The sequence below is a fragment of the Salvelinus alpinus genome, chromosome 9 (genome assembly GCF_045679555.1).
Source record: "Salvelinus alpinus chromosome 9, SLU_Salpinus.1, whole genome shotgun sequence".
NCBI lineage: Eukaryota > Metazoa > Chordata > Actinopteri > Salmoniformes > Salmonidae > Salvelinus > Salvelinus alpinus.
This window is the reverse complement of record NC_092094.1, coordinates 36,039,599-36,056,274: the sequence shown is the minus strand read 5'-3', so window position 1 is coordinate 36,056,274 and position 16,676 is coordinate 36,039,599. Positions and strand designations below refer to the sequence as shown.

The 16,676-nt window shown below is 43.9% G+C and overlaps 1 protein-coding gene across 4 annotated transcripts in view; it reads left to right on the top strand.

Moving 5' to 3' along the window:
- LOC139584713 (multiple C2 and transmembrane domain-containing protein 2-like) overlaps positions 1-16,676 on the top strand; it is a 46,072-nt gene that overhangs the window by 9,104 nt on the left and 20,292 nt on the right. For all 4 annotated transcript variants that reach the window (XM_071416863.1, XM_071416861.1, XM_071416864.1 and 1 more), the window contains exons 3-17: positions 645-704; positions 808-904; positions 4,107-4,249; positions 4,461-4,537; positions 4,616-4,727; positions 4,837-4,857; positions 7,403-7,603; positions 8,317-8,447; positions 8,676-8,862; positions 9,039-9,132; positions 9,240-9,342; positions 9,442-9,544; positions 9,668-9,769; positions 9,932-10,006; positions 10,351-10,470. In XM_071416863.1, the coding sequence (XP_071272964.1) occupies positions 645-704; positions 808-904; positions 4,107-4,249; positions 4,461-4,537; positions 4,616-4,727; positions 4,837-4,857; positions 7,403-7,603; positions 8,317-8,447; positions 8,676-8,862; positions 9,039-9,132; positions 9,240-9,342; positions 9,442-9,544; positions 9,668-9,769; positions 9,932-10,006; positions 10,351-10,470 (1,626 nt within the window). The remainder of the gene's footprint in view (positions 1-644; positions 705-807; positions 905-4,106; positions 4,250-4,460; positions 4,538-4,615; positions 4,728-4,836; positions 4,858-7,402; positions 7,604-8,316; positions 8,448-8,675; positions 8,863-9,038; positions 9,133-9,239; positions 9,343-9,441; positions 9,545-9,667; positions 9,770-9,931; positions 10,007-10,350; positions 10,471-16,676) is intronic.

Here is a 16,676-nt window from a genome sequence, read left to right as displayed (position 1 = left end):
GCTAGTTGTGCAGTGATAGGAGAGCTTGAGCTGGTCCAACGCTCTTAACCGCTAGGCTACCTGTCGCCCTGTTTTCAATTTTGACCAGAGTTATGAAATAAATCAGACCGTTTTACAGTATTATAAAAAAATGAATCTCTGGTTAAAGATCGAGTTTTGACTTCCGTTTGAGTACTCGATTAAACACGGTATACAGTAGCTTAAAAACATGGTTAAAACTATAATTTTAATTTTGATTTCATGGACGGTCAGTCCTTGTATCCATAGAGAGTGGTTACGAAACAGAGGCGGGTGGCCGCTTTGTTATTGTTTAAAATAAGATTCTATCTTTAAGACAACGCTTCTGTGGTTCTTTGTCAGAAATCCCATTGCAGATAGCAATCCCTATACTCATATAATGTATATGCTGAGCAGAAGAAACATTATTTCGAGCTGAAGTCACTTCCATTGTATTAAATGTAGATCTGTCTTATTACAAGGCCAGACATGGTTGAGGCTACAAACCTGCCTTACTGGTTGCCGGTACAATTATAGTACCTGAGGTTAAAAAGTGGTAAACAACATGACTGAACATGATAACATCTACATTTGTTCCATACTTTGTAGATGTCTTTTTGATAAGCTTACATTTTTTTCTCCCTTAGTTACCCAATGAGCACAATGACTTCTATGCCCAGCCCTTGCAGGGTCAAGCAGGCAACAATGTGAGTACTGGACTTGGATGTCCTGACCGTGTCAACGATAATGGACAACACTAAGACTTTAGACTATAAAGCATCGTATTAATGTGATTCCTTTCCTTGACAGGCTATGGCAGCAAGGGGCCCACCTGGTCCTATCCAGAAGTACCTCCTCACCGTCAACCTGAAGGAGGGCAGGAACCTGGTCATCAGAGACCGCAATGGTACGTGGACGAAAAGAACCTGGTACTTCTGGAGGTCTACATATGGATGAATGTAAAGTCTGATGCATGCTGGGTATATTGATAGATACATACTTTCAACTTGAGAAGGTGTCCCTTATGCCGTGAGTAGGATGATGACAAAGCAATTCATCATATTTACTTTGTTGATCTTGATTTTGAACATGTCATCAAGAAAGCATTTTTAGTTGAAGCACATACATTACAAAGGGCCCCTAACTGTGTGGAATGTATTTTTGACAGTGATTCCAGTCAGACCAGACTCTGACGCCAAAACACACCCAGGAACCTTCCCTTAAGGAAGCACACCTTGCCCAACTCCATCTGAGCAGTTACACTACAGAGAAGGTTACATGGGGTTGGTATATCTTAGATGTATATTTCTATCACTTTGAAAAAGATGGATAACTCGTATAGTGCAGAAGTGTGTTTTGCCAGCCAGGCTCCACCATAGTATTCTCAGTGGTGTGTTGAATAGATGCGATGCACTCTGGCTGTTTCTTTGTTAACAACATGTGTGGAGAAACAAATTATGTGGTATGGTTTTCATAACCAATGCAAATTTAGACACAACATTTTTTTGTCAGTTGGAGAGTTCATGCAATGTTTCACTGTTGCTGTTAAATAACATTTTCCCACCACAAATGACAAGCTGCCACCTGCTGGAGGCTTGCTAAAATACATCCTAGGAAGTTTGGACCTTTCTGCTCTAACTCATAGTGTTCTGAACACATTGAAGGAAATCCCTAATCTTAAATCACAATGGTTGTAAATGTTTATGTTAACTTATGTCATACTTATTATTTTGGTCTGTATAGGACAGTAGATGTTGATATGTTGGCATGTCATATACTGAGTATACTTAAGCAATAAGGTACGAGGGGGTGTGATATATTGCTAATGTACCACGGCTAAGGGCTGTTCTTATGCACAAGACAGCGCAGAGTGCCTGGACACAGCCCTTAGCTGTGGTATTTTGGCCAAATACCACAAACCCCCGAGGTGCCTTATTGCTATTATAAACTGGTTACCAACTTACTTAGAGCAGTAAAAATACATGTTTTGTCATACCCGTGGTATACGGTCTGATTACATTATTTTTTTAACCTTTATTTAACTAGGCAAGTCAGTTAAGTACAAATTCTTATTTTCAATGACGGCCTAGGAACAGTGAGTTTACTGCCTTGTTCAGGGGTAGAACGACATATTTTTACCTTGTCAGCTCGGGGATTCGATCTTGCATCCTTTCAGTTACTAGTCCAACGCTCTAACCACTAAGCTACCTGCCGGATATACCATGGCTGTCAGCCAATCAGCATTCAGGGCTCGAACCACCCAGTTTATAAAAAACATTAGGATCACCTGCTCTTTCCATGACATAGACTGACCAGGTGAATCCAGGTGAAAGCTATGATCCCTTATTGATGTCACTTGTTAAATCCATTTCAATCAGTGTAGCCAACTTGAGACAACTGTGGGAGGCATTGGAGTCAACATGGGCCAGCATCCCTGTGGAACGCTTTCGACACCTTGTAGTCCAAACCCCAACGAACTGAGGCTGTTCTGAGAGCAAAAGGGGGTGCAACTCAATATTAGGACGGTGTTCCTAATGTTTTGTACACCCAGTGCATGACATTCCATTATATACAGCAGATAAGATACCGAAGGCTTGTGGAATACTACTGACTGTTTGGGGTTTGTATCCCCAAAATGATTGATTGTTATATTTAATATTTACTGAATATGATGTAGTCTCCCCTTCAAAATACAACTAAAATATTTCTCATATGCATACCTCAATTGTTCATTTCCTCAGTCATCTGCCCACTGTCATTGTGGGCTTGTAGGGATGCAATGCAATTAGTTTGGGGAAGCAGCGACATCAACTGTCCATAAACTGAATTGCTGTTTGAAAGACACAACATGGACTTTATTCATTTCTCCGCTGGTATTGAAAGCCAAACATCTCTGGAACATATTGTTTATTTTATTTTATGAACATATCGGTTGGAGGTTTTTGGCTGAAATTCAATCAAACATGTTTTTTGTCTGCAATCTTAAGTTCCACCTCTTTGCCTGACTGACCGCTGCTGCCATATGTAGGCTATATTATTTTCTCTATGTAACCCTCAGCTTGTGCTAAGGTTTCTTATGTAACTGTCGCCGTGGCTTCACTAACCTTGTCGTCTCGGGCCACAGCTCCCTGCTAGTTGAGACCTTACTTTTCCTGACAGGATGGCACCATGATGATGATGCAATCCCCACACGCCCCCTGCCTCTCCACTGTTTGCCCTACAATCAACACGGTGCCTGAGACCCACCAACACCATCCACTGTCATTACATATTCTGAAAGGACCCTCGCCACCAGCCCCCACTTCTCTTTTTTTGTTCTCCCCTTTTTTCGCGGTTAATTTCAATGGTCACCGTTCTGTCACGCCAGAGCTTTTCTCCTCACTGGCTGCCACATTCTCCTCCTGTCAAGTTGCCTGGAGGTTTTCCTGTCAGACTGGCAGGGCGGAGCTGCTGTGGGTCCTGCCTGCCTTTGGGAGATGTTCATTTGGAGTGGGGAGCTGACAGGCCTGACAGCCCATCCCCACAGGGCCTTTGTCATGTGATTCAAGCCTCCCTGCAGGTTTTCTCAAGCACCCTTTCATTTCTCCATACAAATGAAGGCATGGGACTGGCTTTCATTTTTCAGGCAATCTTCATACCATGGCTGAGACAAAGACGCCCCGTCCCCCCACCCCACCACCAGGCCGACTTACTTAACAGGCTTGTGAGATTAACACTGGTTGCTCCTGGTTTCAGGACTTTATTTGCTGGTTGCTTCATGCTGGCGAGACTTTCTTCTCTTTCACAATTAAACAGATACATCCCTCTGTTTTCATAAATACATGTGCGGTGTACCTCATCCCTGCATATCTCAGTCCTTCACAAAGCTCTTTGATATATCTAGCTGGGAGGGAAGGTGTGTGTGTTCTAATTTGTGCGGATCTGACTTGTTTCCTGTTTCATATATATTACATTTTGTACGTTTAAAAAAAAAAAAATACAATTGTTGTATAAATGACACCCCTTTGCAAGTACGAATTTGTCTCATATCATGATTGATTGTGTTGATAATCTGATAATGCTTTTATCTGCTATTTTCTGAACATTCCGTTTTGTTTTTGAATCTCTAGGTACAAGTGATCCTTATGTCAAGTTCAAACTGGAAGGGAAGACGATTTACAAAAGCAAAGTTGTGTATAAGAACCTAAATCCAAAATGGAGCGAGTCCTTCTCCTTCCCCCTGCAGGATCGAGAGCAGGTTGTTGACGTGAGGGTGAGTTGTTTTAACTTAGGTTGTCTAAGTAACACCTACAAATGAACGACAATGTACTTATATTGTCATAAAAGTGACAGATTGACACTCTAATCATGTCATAACTATGGCCTGCAAAGGATACAAAACTGGCATGCAATAACAGTTCATTGTGCCAAACCTGATTGACATACAGTTTTTATATTGAATATGGTGTTTCTAACTGTTGCAGGTCTATGATAAGGACCTAACCACTGATGACTTCATGGGTTCCAGCACGATTCTCATCAAAAACCTTGAATTAGACAAGTGAGTAATACACATGCTCTGCTAATCACTCAGTATTATCTAGTAAACTGCAGTACGTCTCTGTCTCTCTCTGTCCAGGACCGGTGAGATGGTGTTGAGTCTAGAGGACCCCAACAGTCTGGAGGATGACATGGGGGTCATCGTCATGGACACATGCCTCACTTTTAGAGACGCTACTATCAAAAAACGTGTAAGCCTCATTTGATTGGAGTCTAATGTTACATCTCTAATTTTCAACGTCAATATTTTCAATCACTATATTTTCAAAATTTCCTGATTTTCTTTCTTCTCGTTTACAGAAATGGCACCAGAAAAAGAGGGTAGGATTTAGAATGTTCTATTTTCCACTGGTCTCCTTTCTACTTGCATAATTTTGTTGTGTACATCTAATTCTAAAATCTGTTCAATGTCAGTATATGCCAATGTCTATTGCTAGAATAGACATACAGTACTAGACTTACTAACAGTATAACCATTACTTTAGTCAGAGAAATCCAAATATGGCTGAGATTGTGCCTGATATCCAGCAGCAGGTGGCAGTAGATCACTGTATTATATATGACGATCATAACAAAGAGCGAAGTATAGTCCCAGGATTTTGGTTTTTGTGCATGCATTTTCAACCTTAAATAATGTATTTCGTACACATGGTTTCATAATGACAAGTTGCATTTTCTATTTGGAATTGTGTAGAGTCAAGTGTCAGACTAAACCATGCATTAGAAATGATCTAAACATGATAACATCATATTTACATGTTGACTAAGCACAGTTTGGAGTAGAGCCTTTTTGGGTTTAATATACAGCCCGTAATACAGCTCTCTCATTTGAAGCATTGTGATGAAGGCTGAAATTGGATGCAGTTAGTGTTGTTGTGTTTTGGACTGGTGCTCTTCTCATTATGGTGCTTGTGGGTTTATTCTCACACCTATCCAGTCACTTCATCTGCCACTGTTTCATCTCTCTCTGAATCTGAGTTTGGTGTTAAACAGGTAAGAAATAAAACACAATTCACATAGTCACTGTATGCTCTGCAGATGGATAAATGGGCAGATAGAGAGATGTGAAAATGTTCATCAAATCGTGGTGCAAATTTATCCTGTCATTTAGCAGAGGCAGATGGCGGTACCAAGACATTTCGGTGGCCGTATGACAATGTTAATGTGATGTTTGAATCCATATTTTTAGCAAAGATGATATTTCTCTAAATTACTGTTCCATTTGACACCTATCTGGTGGCCGGGACTGAGCACTAAGCTCCTAGTCATTCTTCATCTCCCACTGCTACTCCCCACTCCTGTTCACTCTCAACACTACCACAGAGACAACTACCACAGATGCAGTGAATGGCAACTGCCCCAGTAAAACTCTGTTTCTGTGCTTTGCTTGATAGTGTTTCTGTCTGGAGGAGGCCGTGTGGGAGAGAGGGGGGGCCTGCTCTGATGTTCGAGGCACATTGCCAGTGTGGGATGCCGAAGATTTGCGAGGTTGATAATTCCCAGGCATAGCGGGCAATAACCCAGATGTTAGGATGTAATATCACAGCTGTGGATGGACAGAGCCGAGGTACCAGCCAAATGGACCTAGGTTTGAGCTCATCCTGCTCGTCCCCATGCTGTCCCACCATATGGAAGCAATCGCATACCCCTTTTAGGACCAGGAATAGACTCTCTTTAGGGGCCACTTACAGTTAAGTGGAATTGTTTTATTGGCCGCTGAGATAGAACTGTGTCCAAGATAAACACTTGGGATGACTTGGCCAGGCCCTGCTTTATGTCGATCCTCCACTCCTCTGTATTCCTCCTCTGTAGAGAGCAGAGCAGAGGTATTTATAGGGCCGAGCAGCGCTGTGCCGTGGTATTCCATGTTAATGCAGGTCCCTGAGACCGACGTACAGGCTCTGATCCCCAGCGGCCTGGGCCCTGGGCTGCGGTGTGGGCGGTGACCCTGGAGAAAAGGGGAGAGGAGATGGGAGGGACGGGGTGGCAGGGGAGCCGTTTGAAGCTGTGCCGGCCAAGGCAGCAGAGGGAGACAGAGTATCAAAGAGGTCAGAGCAGATTATAGCCCTGCTCTTTAATTAGTCAGCCCACACAACCTCTCTCTCTCTCTGCTGTTTGTTTTGAAAGAGACGGCCTATCACTGCACAGGCTCAAGGGAACTTTAACACAGGGACACATATCAAGGCCTGTTTCTCCTCCTCTGTTTCCCACTGTGTCACGGCAGGACTGTTGGATCATTTGGGAGGGGCTGTCCTGGATGTCTCAGTGTTTTGACATCCTGGACATTTAACACCCTAATAGTTGATTTTAGAAATTGGATTGGACAATTGAGATAAGAGATATCACTGAAGACAGTCAACATTTTGGTTTGGGATTTAGTGAAGAATAGACCAATGTGTACAATGCTGTATATATCATTTCCAGACTGTATGTACACCCATGCATAATTTGCTGATGAGAGGGTTGTGTGGTTGGATTGCATCATTACTCACTGCTGCCTGCTGTCTCCTGTGCAGTATGCCAAGTGTCCTGCCTCCCCCCACTCTGTCTCTGGGTCTGTGATGAGTGGGACTGTCACAGCCAGGGACATCTGGCTGCTGTGCTCTGCTCACTGACATTCCCTCTCTCCAGGAACCGCACCTCTCCTCGCTGGTGTGGCTCTGCTGCTGTCACTGGAGATGGGCTAATGTTCTCAAACAGAGAGGGTCTGGAGCCTAGCGGAGTCCTACAGTACTTTCATGCAATCTATATATGTAATGAGGTGCCAGATTTGAGGGGCAGGTGAATGAAGTGGGGTAGCCACTCAGAGAGTTCTGTCATGGAGGGTGTCTTAATGCAGCTGTGTGTCCATGTTTGTGTCTCTTAGGGAGGCCAGAACCAAAAGGGGGACCAAACCCAGCCCCAAGATAAAGCCCAGACCCAGCGCTCGGCTGAGGCCACCAAGAACAGCCAGCTGTGGAGTGGAGTGTTTGGTATCACCCTGGTAGAGGGACAGGACATGCCTGAAAATGTCCAGGGGGACATCTATGTGCGCTACAGACTGGGAGAGCAGAAGTACAAGAGCAAGGTGAGCTTCTTTCTCAATCTATTTCTCCTTGTTTTTTTTGCCTCCTCCCTTCCTCTTTTCTCTTCCCCTACCCTTTGCACATGCTTTCCACCGGCCTTTCACCACCCACTTTCTCTCATTCTCTGTCTCTCCCTCTCTCTCCTTCTCTCCCTCCCTTACTCTCAGCAGGTGCCTGTCAGTGGCTCACCTCCACCTTGGCTCACTGGGACATGGCAGAGCAGCTCATTAGACTGGGCCTCTCTGCCACTGTACAATCTCCCCACTATGCTCTCCTTCAGGTGGAGGGCTTCACTATGCTTTACTTGATTTGCATACCCAGCATGCCCTGCTCATCTACCTCTACTTGTTGGCCTCCCCCCTGATGATTCCGCAGTGCGCCCGTCTTGTGTTTCCATGTCATTTCTCTGTAAACCTCTCTGGTTTCGTTTCAGCTTGTTTGTTGAACAAAGCTAATTCTAATTGGATGCTGTCAGTGTTTACGATCCCAGAGAGGAGGCTGAGGTGCGCTCACACAAAAAACCCTCCTCTCCTCTCCCCCGCCCCTTCCTGGTAGCACTGAATGAAGACTTAATCCACCTGTCATGTAGTCTCTGCTCACTGTGACACTGCATTAAACCTGACACTGCTCCACACCAGGCTCTGTGTGTGATTGTGCCAGTGCCCACCCACGCTACAGTACTGTATCAGCACTCTGCTCTTTCTCTCTCCCCCAGAACCTGTGCGTTCAAGCCAACCCTCAGTGGAGGGAGAGGTTTGACTTCAACAAGTATGAGGACTGTCTGGAGCCACTGCAGGTGGAGGTGTTTGCTAAGAGAGGCAGGAAGAGCGAGGAATCCTGGGGAATGTGAGTATTGATTTGCTTTATTCTGATAGTGTTGTTTTTGTGGTACGACTGCTGTTCTTTCAAATAGACATATGCATTGCTTGCTGTTTGGGGTTTTAGGCTGGGTTTCTGTATAAGCACTTTGTCCCATCTGCTGCTCTTAAAAGGCCTTTATGAATACATTTGATTTGATTTTAATTTGATTCTTATTAAGTAGTGATATTGAAGACTGATCCCATCATTATCTAGGTTTGAGGTGGACCTGTCCAGGCTGCCAGTAGCCACACAGCAGCTCTACACCCATGTCCTGGACGAAGACAAGGGCAGGCTGGTGTTCCTGGTCACCCTCAACCCCTGCTGTGGGGTGTCCATCAACGAACTCAACAAAACTCCCCTGGAACAGCCAGACGAGAGGGACCAAATCCTAGAGAAATATGTTAGCATGTTTAGTGACATATTACTATTTATTCATGCCACTTTTGACATTTTACATGGTTGAATTAATATAAGTGCTACTAGTAGATAAGTAAGTACATTTCAAAAGCTCTCTAGGAATACTAGCTTGCGTTAATACATTTAAGTAAGACTGTTTGTATCATTTTACTTTTGCAGAGTTTGAAGAACTCTCACAAACATTTGAGGGAGGTTGGCTTCCTTCAAGTCAAGGTTGTCAGTGCCACAGATCTCACATCAACTGATCTCAATGGTGATATATCACTTTTAACCAGTACCGTTTTAACTGGTTAAGTTCTATGGCTAAGTTAATCTACAATTGCACACACATTTTAACACAGCTTTGTTCTTTCTTTGCAGGGAAAAGTGATCCATTCTGTGTACTGGAGCTAGGGAACAGCAGGCTACAGACTCACACCATCTACAAAACACTCAGCCCTGAGTGGAAAAAAGTCTTTACATTGTACATGTGTTTTTACTTGGTCTTTTAGTGTACTTTGTATACATTGATGCAAGTGAATGTATTCCTTCGGATTCGGACTAACTGGTTATCTGTTGGCAGCCCAATAAAGGACATCCATGATGTTTTGGAGCTGACGGTCTTTGGTGAAGACGGAGACAAAGCCCCAGACTTTCTGGGCAGAGTGGCCATTCCATTACTCACAGTAAAATGGGGATCCTTGGATTTATAATGGGCTTATAGTTTATTCATTGACATTGACAAGTCGTAAAACATGTCATGGGTCAGAGAGGTGCTATTGATTGTAATGCATTTTCCACCGCTACAGGTTCAGAATGGACAGCAGGTCACCCGGGGGTTAAAGAAAGCGAACTGGGGGGGTCCGGCCAAAGGGACCATCTCACTGGTGATGGAAGTCCACTATAACCCAGTAAGAATTCACTGGCTGATTCTAGCCTAGCTAATGCTCTTTGACAGATGACCCAGTCATATACCGTACTCACTGTAAACTGAGTTTTCCCATTGCATTGAGTTTCCTTTTCATTGCTTTTGGATTGTATTTGTCTTTGATCATTTGTAATATCTTTCTCAGGTTAGAGCCGGCATCAGAACCTTCAAACCAAAAGAGGAAAAATTCCTGGAGGACAACCCAAAATTTGCCAAAAAGGTTTGTTTTAGCAATGAATTTTAGGCCTATATAATCTAAAATTCATGATTTATACACATAAAGCATGGTAGATACAATTTGTTGGATGAAGGAGTGAAATGTGAGTACTGGAACATGCCCCTCATATAACAGAAACAAAGCTGTCACAGGCAAGCAGCATAGAAGCTTTGATTGGTCATAGTCTAACTAATTGGCTTTATTAGCTCCAGACATCAAACTAATAAAGCCACACAGCAGCAAATAAGGCCTTGAGTAAACCTGAATAAACCTGCTTATGAATCATACAAATAAAGCTTTTAATCAAATCATGCTAACTGCCATTTGCCATCTGATTTTCCCATTAGGTTCTTGTCCAGAATATCTACAGAGTTCGGAAAATCACCATGGCAGTGCTGCATACGTTACAGTACATTAAAAGCTGTTTTCAGTGGGAGAGCACGCAGCGGAGTATAATAGCCTTCCTGGTAAGTCATTGCCCCATGTTAATGAACTAGCGCTAAGCCTTGGGCTGTGCAAGTGGTGTCTCTGTCCTATTTCACTGCAGAACATTTGAACCCTTTCCTTCGTCTCTGTGAAATAGATAATGGACAGTATGGTTAATTCAGGTATACGTATCTAGATTCTTGTTACTGTTTCTCAGTCACGTACTTCCAATGAATCAAAGCTCCCATCTTCATCTTCATTTTGCATTTGAAAGTAAAGTAGAAGCTGTGCTCTATCCTTTAATTCAAACCCCACTTGTCTTCCTTCAGTGTTCTTCTGGCACTAGGGCTTTATGTGAAGGGCTTCGGTCTGGCCGTTTGGTCATCTGACTTCCTGGTAAAGCCTTCCCCCTGCTTTTCTGTGTGGAGGAGGAGTGACAGTCGGCCTGGGAGATTTGAACCTTGTATAAATGTCTCTGTTTAGAGGTTTTAATGAGGCGTTGTGATCTATTGCCCTAAGCTGAAATAATCTTTATTTCACCCCATGAATCCCCCTTAAAGTACATGTAATGTCATGATTAAGAGCATCCTCTTGCCATAAAGCCCTGGCAGCGTCAAGTCAGGGTGAGGAAGCGGTCACAGACAGATCCCTGTCTTCACAGCCTTTATTCCTCTCTATGTTCTGTTTCGGGATGACGTGCATTTCATACCTGGTGTATTCTTTAAACCCTGCTCACTGATCCTCAGGTGGATGTCCCCTCAGGCAATGGCCTGGCTCACCATATCAGAGCCTGTGGTACAGGTATGGACACAGACAGACAGACAGACAGACAGACAGACAGACAGACAGACAGACAGACAGACAGACAGACAGACAGACAGACAGACAGACAGACAGACAGACAGACAGACAGACAGACAGACAGACAGACAGACAGACAGACAGACAGACAGACAGACAGACAGACAGACAGACAGACAGACATATAGACAGATAGATAGATAGATAGATAGATAGATAGATAGATAGATAGATAGATAGATAGACAGACATACTGACTGACGGGAAGGTAGAGTATATTGTATGCAGGCGCATAGACAGATAGGCAGAGACTGGGAGGGAGAAAGGCAGGTAGTCAGCCATGCAGGAGAACAGGCAGTCAGGAAAGCAGGAGTGTAGGCCGGCTGACAGGTGACAGGTCAGCGGTATAGGGCCATCTCCTGGCACCCATCTAAAATGAGATGCTGTGCAGGCCACCAGAGTGTGGTAGTCTTTCTTTTTCACTTCTACTACACCTGCTGTTCAAGACCAGCCCACAAATAGGAGATCTGGGGAGGGAAAAACAGGGATTACTCTGGCATACCTCTGCCAGAAATGTGTACATTATTTTATTACTGTGGGAAAAATCGATCTAAATATGTATACTTTAAGTAGATAGATGTTTTGTTGATTTAGTATGAGCATAGTGCTCCTGTTGAAAGTAAGGAAATGTTTTCTGTGTGTTGTCTTATCTTCATTGTGAGGAAGATGGACAGTTTGGTACCCAGGCAGTTCTATTTAGAGACAGACACTGCAATACAGCAGTCTGGCTATCTGCAGTCCACTGAGCCCTATGGCTTCCTCTGGAATGAGGTGTGCTTCCCAAAGCGCTGGTGTCAAAGGTGTCTGAGACTTGCCTGAGGAGAGAGTGAATCAGCCTGCTGATAAATAAGTAGTGTTTATCACCCACTCACCAGCAGATAGAGTTAGACCGGAGAAAAGTTCTGATTTCTAATCAGGCATCTCATCCACAACACCTCACTGCATGATGAGCAGCAACAATCATAGCCTGAATATGGCCTTCGGATCGACAGTCAAAGAGAACTCCTGGGCGTGAGTAAAAACACAGACAGACAAAATCCTTGCCATGTGAGACGAGAGGGCAGCCGAGGGGCCTTGACAGCCATTACAAGCCCTGTGGCATACCACTACACACGCTAGTGCCCTGGCCCTCTGCGGGGTCAGCGACAGCACAGCCACACTAGGGCCACTCCTCCTCACAACAAGTCCTCATTTGCAATTAAGTTTGTGTTTGGAGCCGTCTGAAGCAGCATGCCACCGTGTGCCTTAATGAAAGCAGCTCCCTCTCCTATATTTATATCTTTAGGCACTGGTAATAAGGTAACTGATTCAGACACTGACAGATGGCCTCTGCTTGCCTCTCAGATGTGCATAATTAGAATACTGTCTGCTCTTTTCTACAGCAGCACTCTGCCTCTGCTTCTGCTGCTTCTCAGAATATGCTGCTAGGAACGGCTGCAGTGTTGGCTCAGCCTTTAATATACATTACAATACATTATTTATCAGCCAGCTAGACCATTCCTGCTGTTTTACTCCATATGCATCCTGTAATGCATTACCGCTGATGTGGTTTCATCCCAGGACTGTGGGATCCTTCGCTAGTGCCTTACCAGGAAGCCTTAGCCACCAAGCTGCTGTAAGTCCCATAGGCTAATGCTCTGACCTGCTCACAACATGCAGTATACATTGCTGCTCAGATGAAGCAGTCAATTCAGGGAATGTGGATCTTCATGTGTGCGTTATAAAATACCTTTTGGTATGTGTGAAGTATTTTTAGTTTGTATGAGAGATTTGTCTGACAAAAAGTACACTGCAATCTAATCTCCCATGAGCTGCATTGGCAATGTTTTGCCCTGTAGGTCTACATCAGGTCTGGTCTATGTTAACAGAGGGAAGTATGGAGAATGTTAGAATTTTGTATAAACTTCTCAGGCACATAACTTTTCCCTGTGGCAATCAGATAAGTATGTATTCTGAGTAAATTGGGTATATAATGTACTCAGTTTTGAAATCAAGATTGATGGCTCATCAGGCATTCTGCTGCCATAGAGTATTATAATGCGAAGAGGAAGCCTTGAAAGAATGCAAACTTCTGCAGCACTGTAATTTTTTGCAAGGCTGGAGGTTACTGATTCTGATTGCGTAATCTCCTTTGTAAGTGAAGTTATACCTTGGATTTTCCACCCATAGGTGACATTCTAATTAGGTCATGTTAAAATAATCTTTCTCACACATTAATTTTTTTTCTCCTGCAAAGCCTCATAAACCTCCTCATCAGTGAACGGAAATGCAAACAAGAAATGTATATATTTTTCAGTGCTTGTTTATGCTACAGTAATGAGCTTAGGAAGTGCCTTTTTCTAAAGTTTGACAACAACGGCATGTCCCCTTCTTCTGAGAGAGAGAGCGTGACAGCTAAAATCTTCATCAAATAACTCCCTTTTAAATGTGCTTCTTCCCAACACTGAGCTAGATGAATGTGCTATACATCAGCAGCAACTGCAGAGAGAGGGGTCACCCAGAGTTCTTTCCTGCAGACATTTCCAGTGCCTGTAGAGGGAGCTATAGCACTGCTGAACTATGTAGTGGAGAGCCTGATGGGAGATCGCTTACTGTTCCCAACTAGAATCCTTCATGGGAAAATACTGTGAAAGTGAAATCCTCCATTCTGTGGATCCGCTGGACCAACAGAACAGAAGTTTCTCAAACATACTAAATGAGCATGTATTAGCTGGCCATATTAATCTGTTTCAGAAGTTTAAAGTTGAGAACAATTTTGATTTAGATGAAATGGATGTAAGTATAAAAATGAAAAGGGGGTCATTTACACTTGAAAGCTGATTTTGAGCTTTGCTGTCATTAGAGCGCTTTAAGTATTTAGGTAGAATTAATATTTTAACATATGAGCTAGTCTCGTCTGTCAGGAGTTCTGACTAGAAAGAAACCTGTATACCTTATGAGATTATTTGAACCATTTTCTTTTTGACACTGCCAGGTAGCAACTGTTTTAGACATCATTTGACAGCCTGTGAAATGCTGATTGCCTCACATCACAGAATGTAAAGATGGTATTTGATGAATGTTTGATGCGGTGCAGCTGTAAACACAGTTGGCAGCTGCCAAGGCTGCTTTTTTGGGCTGATAGACTCCTTGTCTCCCAGATGAGAGCAGGACAGGGTCAGATCTGGATCCAGTGGTCCCGGGGGACCACCTGTGAGGTGTCGCTGCACCCGCCCCCCTCCGCGGCGGCCGGGGCTATTACCCAGAATACCAGGACGGCCAGGATCAAAGGCATAATCAGCGCTGTTATAATTATTCTATTTAACACAGTCCCCCAAAATGACATGTTTGGTGAGCACTGATCTGCCCCGTTTTGGTTTACTGCAATGCAGTAATGCAGTATGTATGACCAGAAGAGTGTGAGAGGAGTGTAAAGTCAAACTGCGTAAGTGCCTGAGAAACTTCCTCTTGTTCCTTTCTCTGCATCTGCTTTCTTTCTGTTTAAAAAGTTGGAGGACTGTGTGTGGCTCGGCTGGCTGGCCTTAAAGGAGTGGGTTCTTGCAGTCTCAGGGGGTTACACTCTTAAACTCTATGGCTGTGGGAGTTCTCACAGAGTTTGCAGTGGGAATGTGGCAGGGAGGGAGAGGGAGACAGCCCTTGATGGTGATGTGTGTGCATGATTTAGAAAGTAGTCTGAGATGTATTAATTATTAAAGAATAGGATATTAGTATCTGGAAACATTAAGCGATGCCTTCTTTAAAAAAGAAAAATCAGTATTGTTGTTATTGAGTCGCCATAGTGGATTGCAGTGTGTCAGTTGACAGGTCTTGGGGCTAGCTGGTAACTGTAACCTTGAGACGCTTCCTCCTATAATACAGAGAGCCTTTCTCTGGCAGACAGTTGTCCTCTTTCAATTAGAGCGCTAAAATAACATATTTCCTTCAAAATAATAAACATTATATTCAAGTTTATTGGCTTGTATTGTTTATTGGCTTGTATTGTGAAATATATTCATTTTCATTAACTTTTTGAAATATGATAAAGTGGCATGAAAGAGGATAAACAAGCCAGATGATGTTGCTATGATTAACACTGCAGCCCTCTGTGTTGGTGCATCCGCCGTGGTGCTTTGTCTCTGTGTCTGTAGCGGTTTTACAGTCCGGTCCAAAATTATTGGCACCCTTAGCAAAAAAAGAATGTATAAATAAATAATACAAATACTGATGCTCTATGCTCAAGAAAATTAATAATACAATTGCTCTGAGAAATGTCTTCTCTCAAAAAGATAGGGGTAGAATTATTAGCACCCCTGTTTTCAATACCTGACCTTGCGAGGATAACTACACTGAGGCTTTTTCTAAAATGATTTATCAGATTGGGGAACACACTGGGAGGGATCTTAGACCATTCCTCCATACAGAATCTTTCCAGATCCTTGATATCCTTTGTATGTGTTTATGGACTGCCCTGTTTAATTCAAACCACAGGTTTTCAATGGGGTTGAAGTCCGGAGACTGAGATGGCCATTGCAAAATGTTGAATTTTGTGGTCAATTAACATTTTGGGGGGGATTTTGATGTGTGCTTGGGGTTATTGTCTTGCTGAAAGATCTACTTGCAGCCAAGTTTCAGCCTCCTGGCCGAGGCAACCATATTTTTGGCATACATGTCCTGGTACTGGGTAAAGGTCATGATGTCGTTGACCTTAAAAAGGGCCTCAGGACCAGTGGAAGCAAACATCAAAGCTCCAACACCATATTTTACAGTAATTATGGGGCTATTTTCTGCATATAAAACTTTATTTTGACGCAAAACCCACCACTGCTGTTCATGGCCAAAGAGCTTTATTTTCATGTCATCCTACCATAGCACCAGTTCCAATCCAAGTGCCAACGCCATTTAGCAAACTCCAGGCGTTTACATTTGTTGAATGACATGAAAATAGAGCTCTTTGGCCCTGTGGTGTGTGCTGTATCATAATGACTGCCTCTAACACGCTCACCACCTTCCCAGTCACAGAGGACACACCTCCCCAGGCGGCTGCTGCAGAGCCTGCGACCTGACCGCCCCTGTGTGTTGCTGTGACTGGGCAGGATTCGGCCCCGGCGCGCTAATGTGTCTGTGAGTCGAGCTGACAGGGAGGGAAGGGAAATAGAGTCCACGCCACTCCCTCCCTCCCCACCTCCTCGGGGGGAAAAGGCTCGCATGGCGGATCTGTCACCCAGGAGGTCGTTCAGTGTTAACGCTCCCGACACGGATTAAACACTTGTGGCCAGTGCTGGAGCTTGGGGTCGGAGTGGCCACCACTGACAGGCACCACAGGGCCCCTGCTGACCACCCTGGTCCAACCCTGGTCCAGCCTCACTCCACCCTGCCTCCAGATATGCTCCAGCCTTGGCATGTGTCA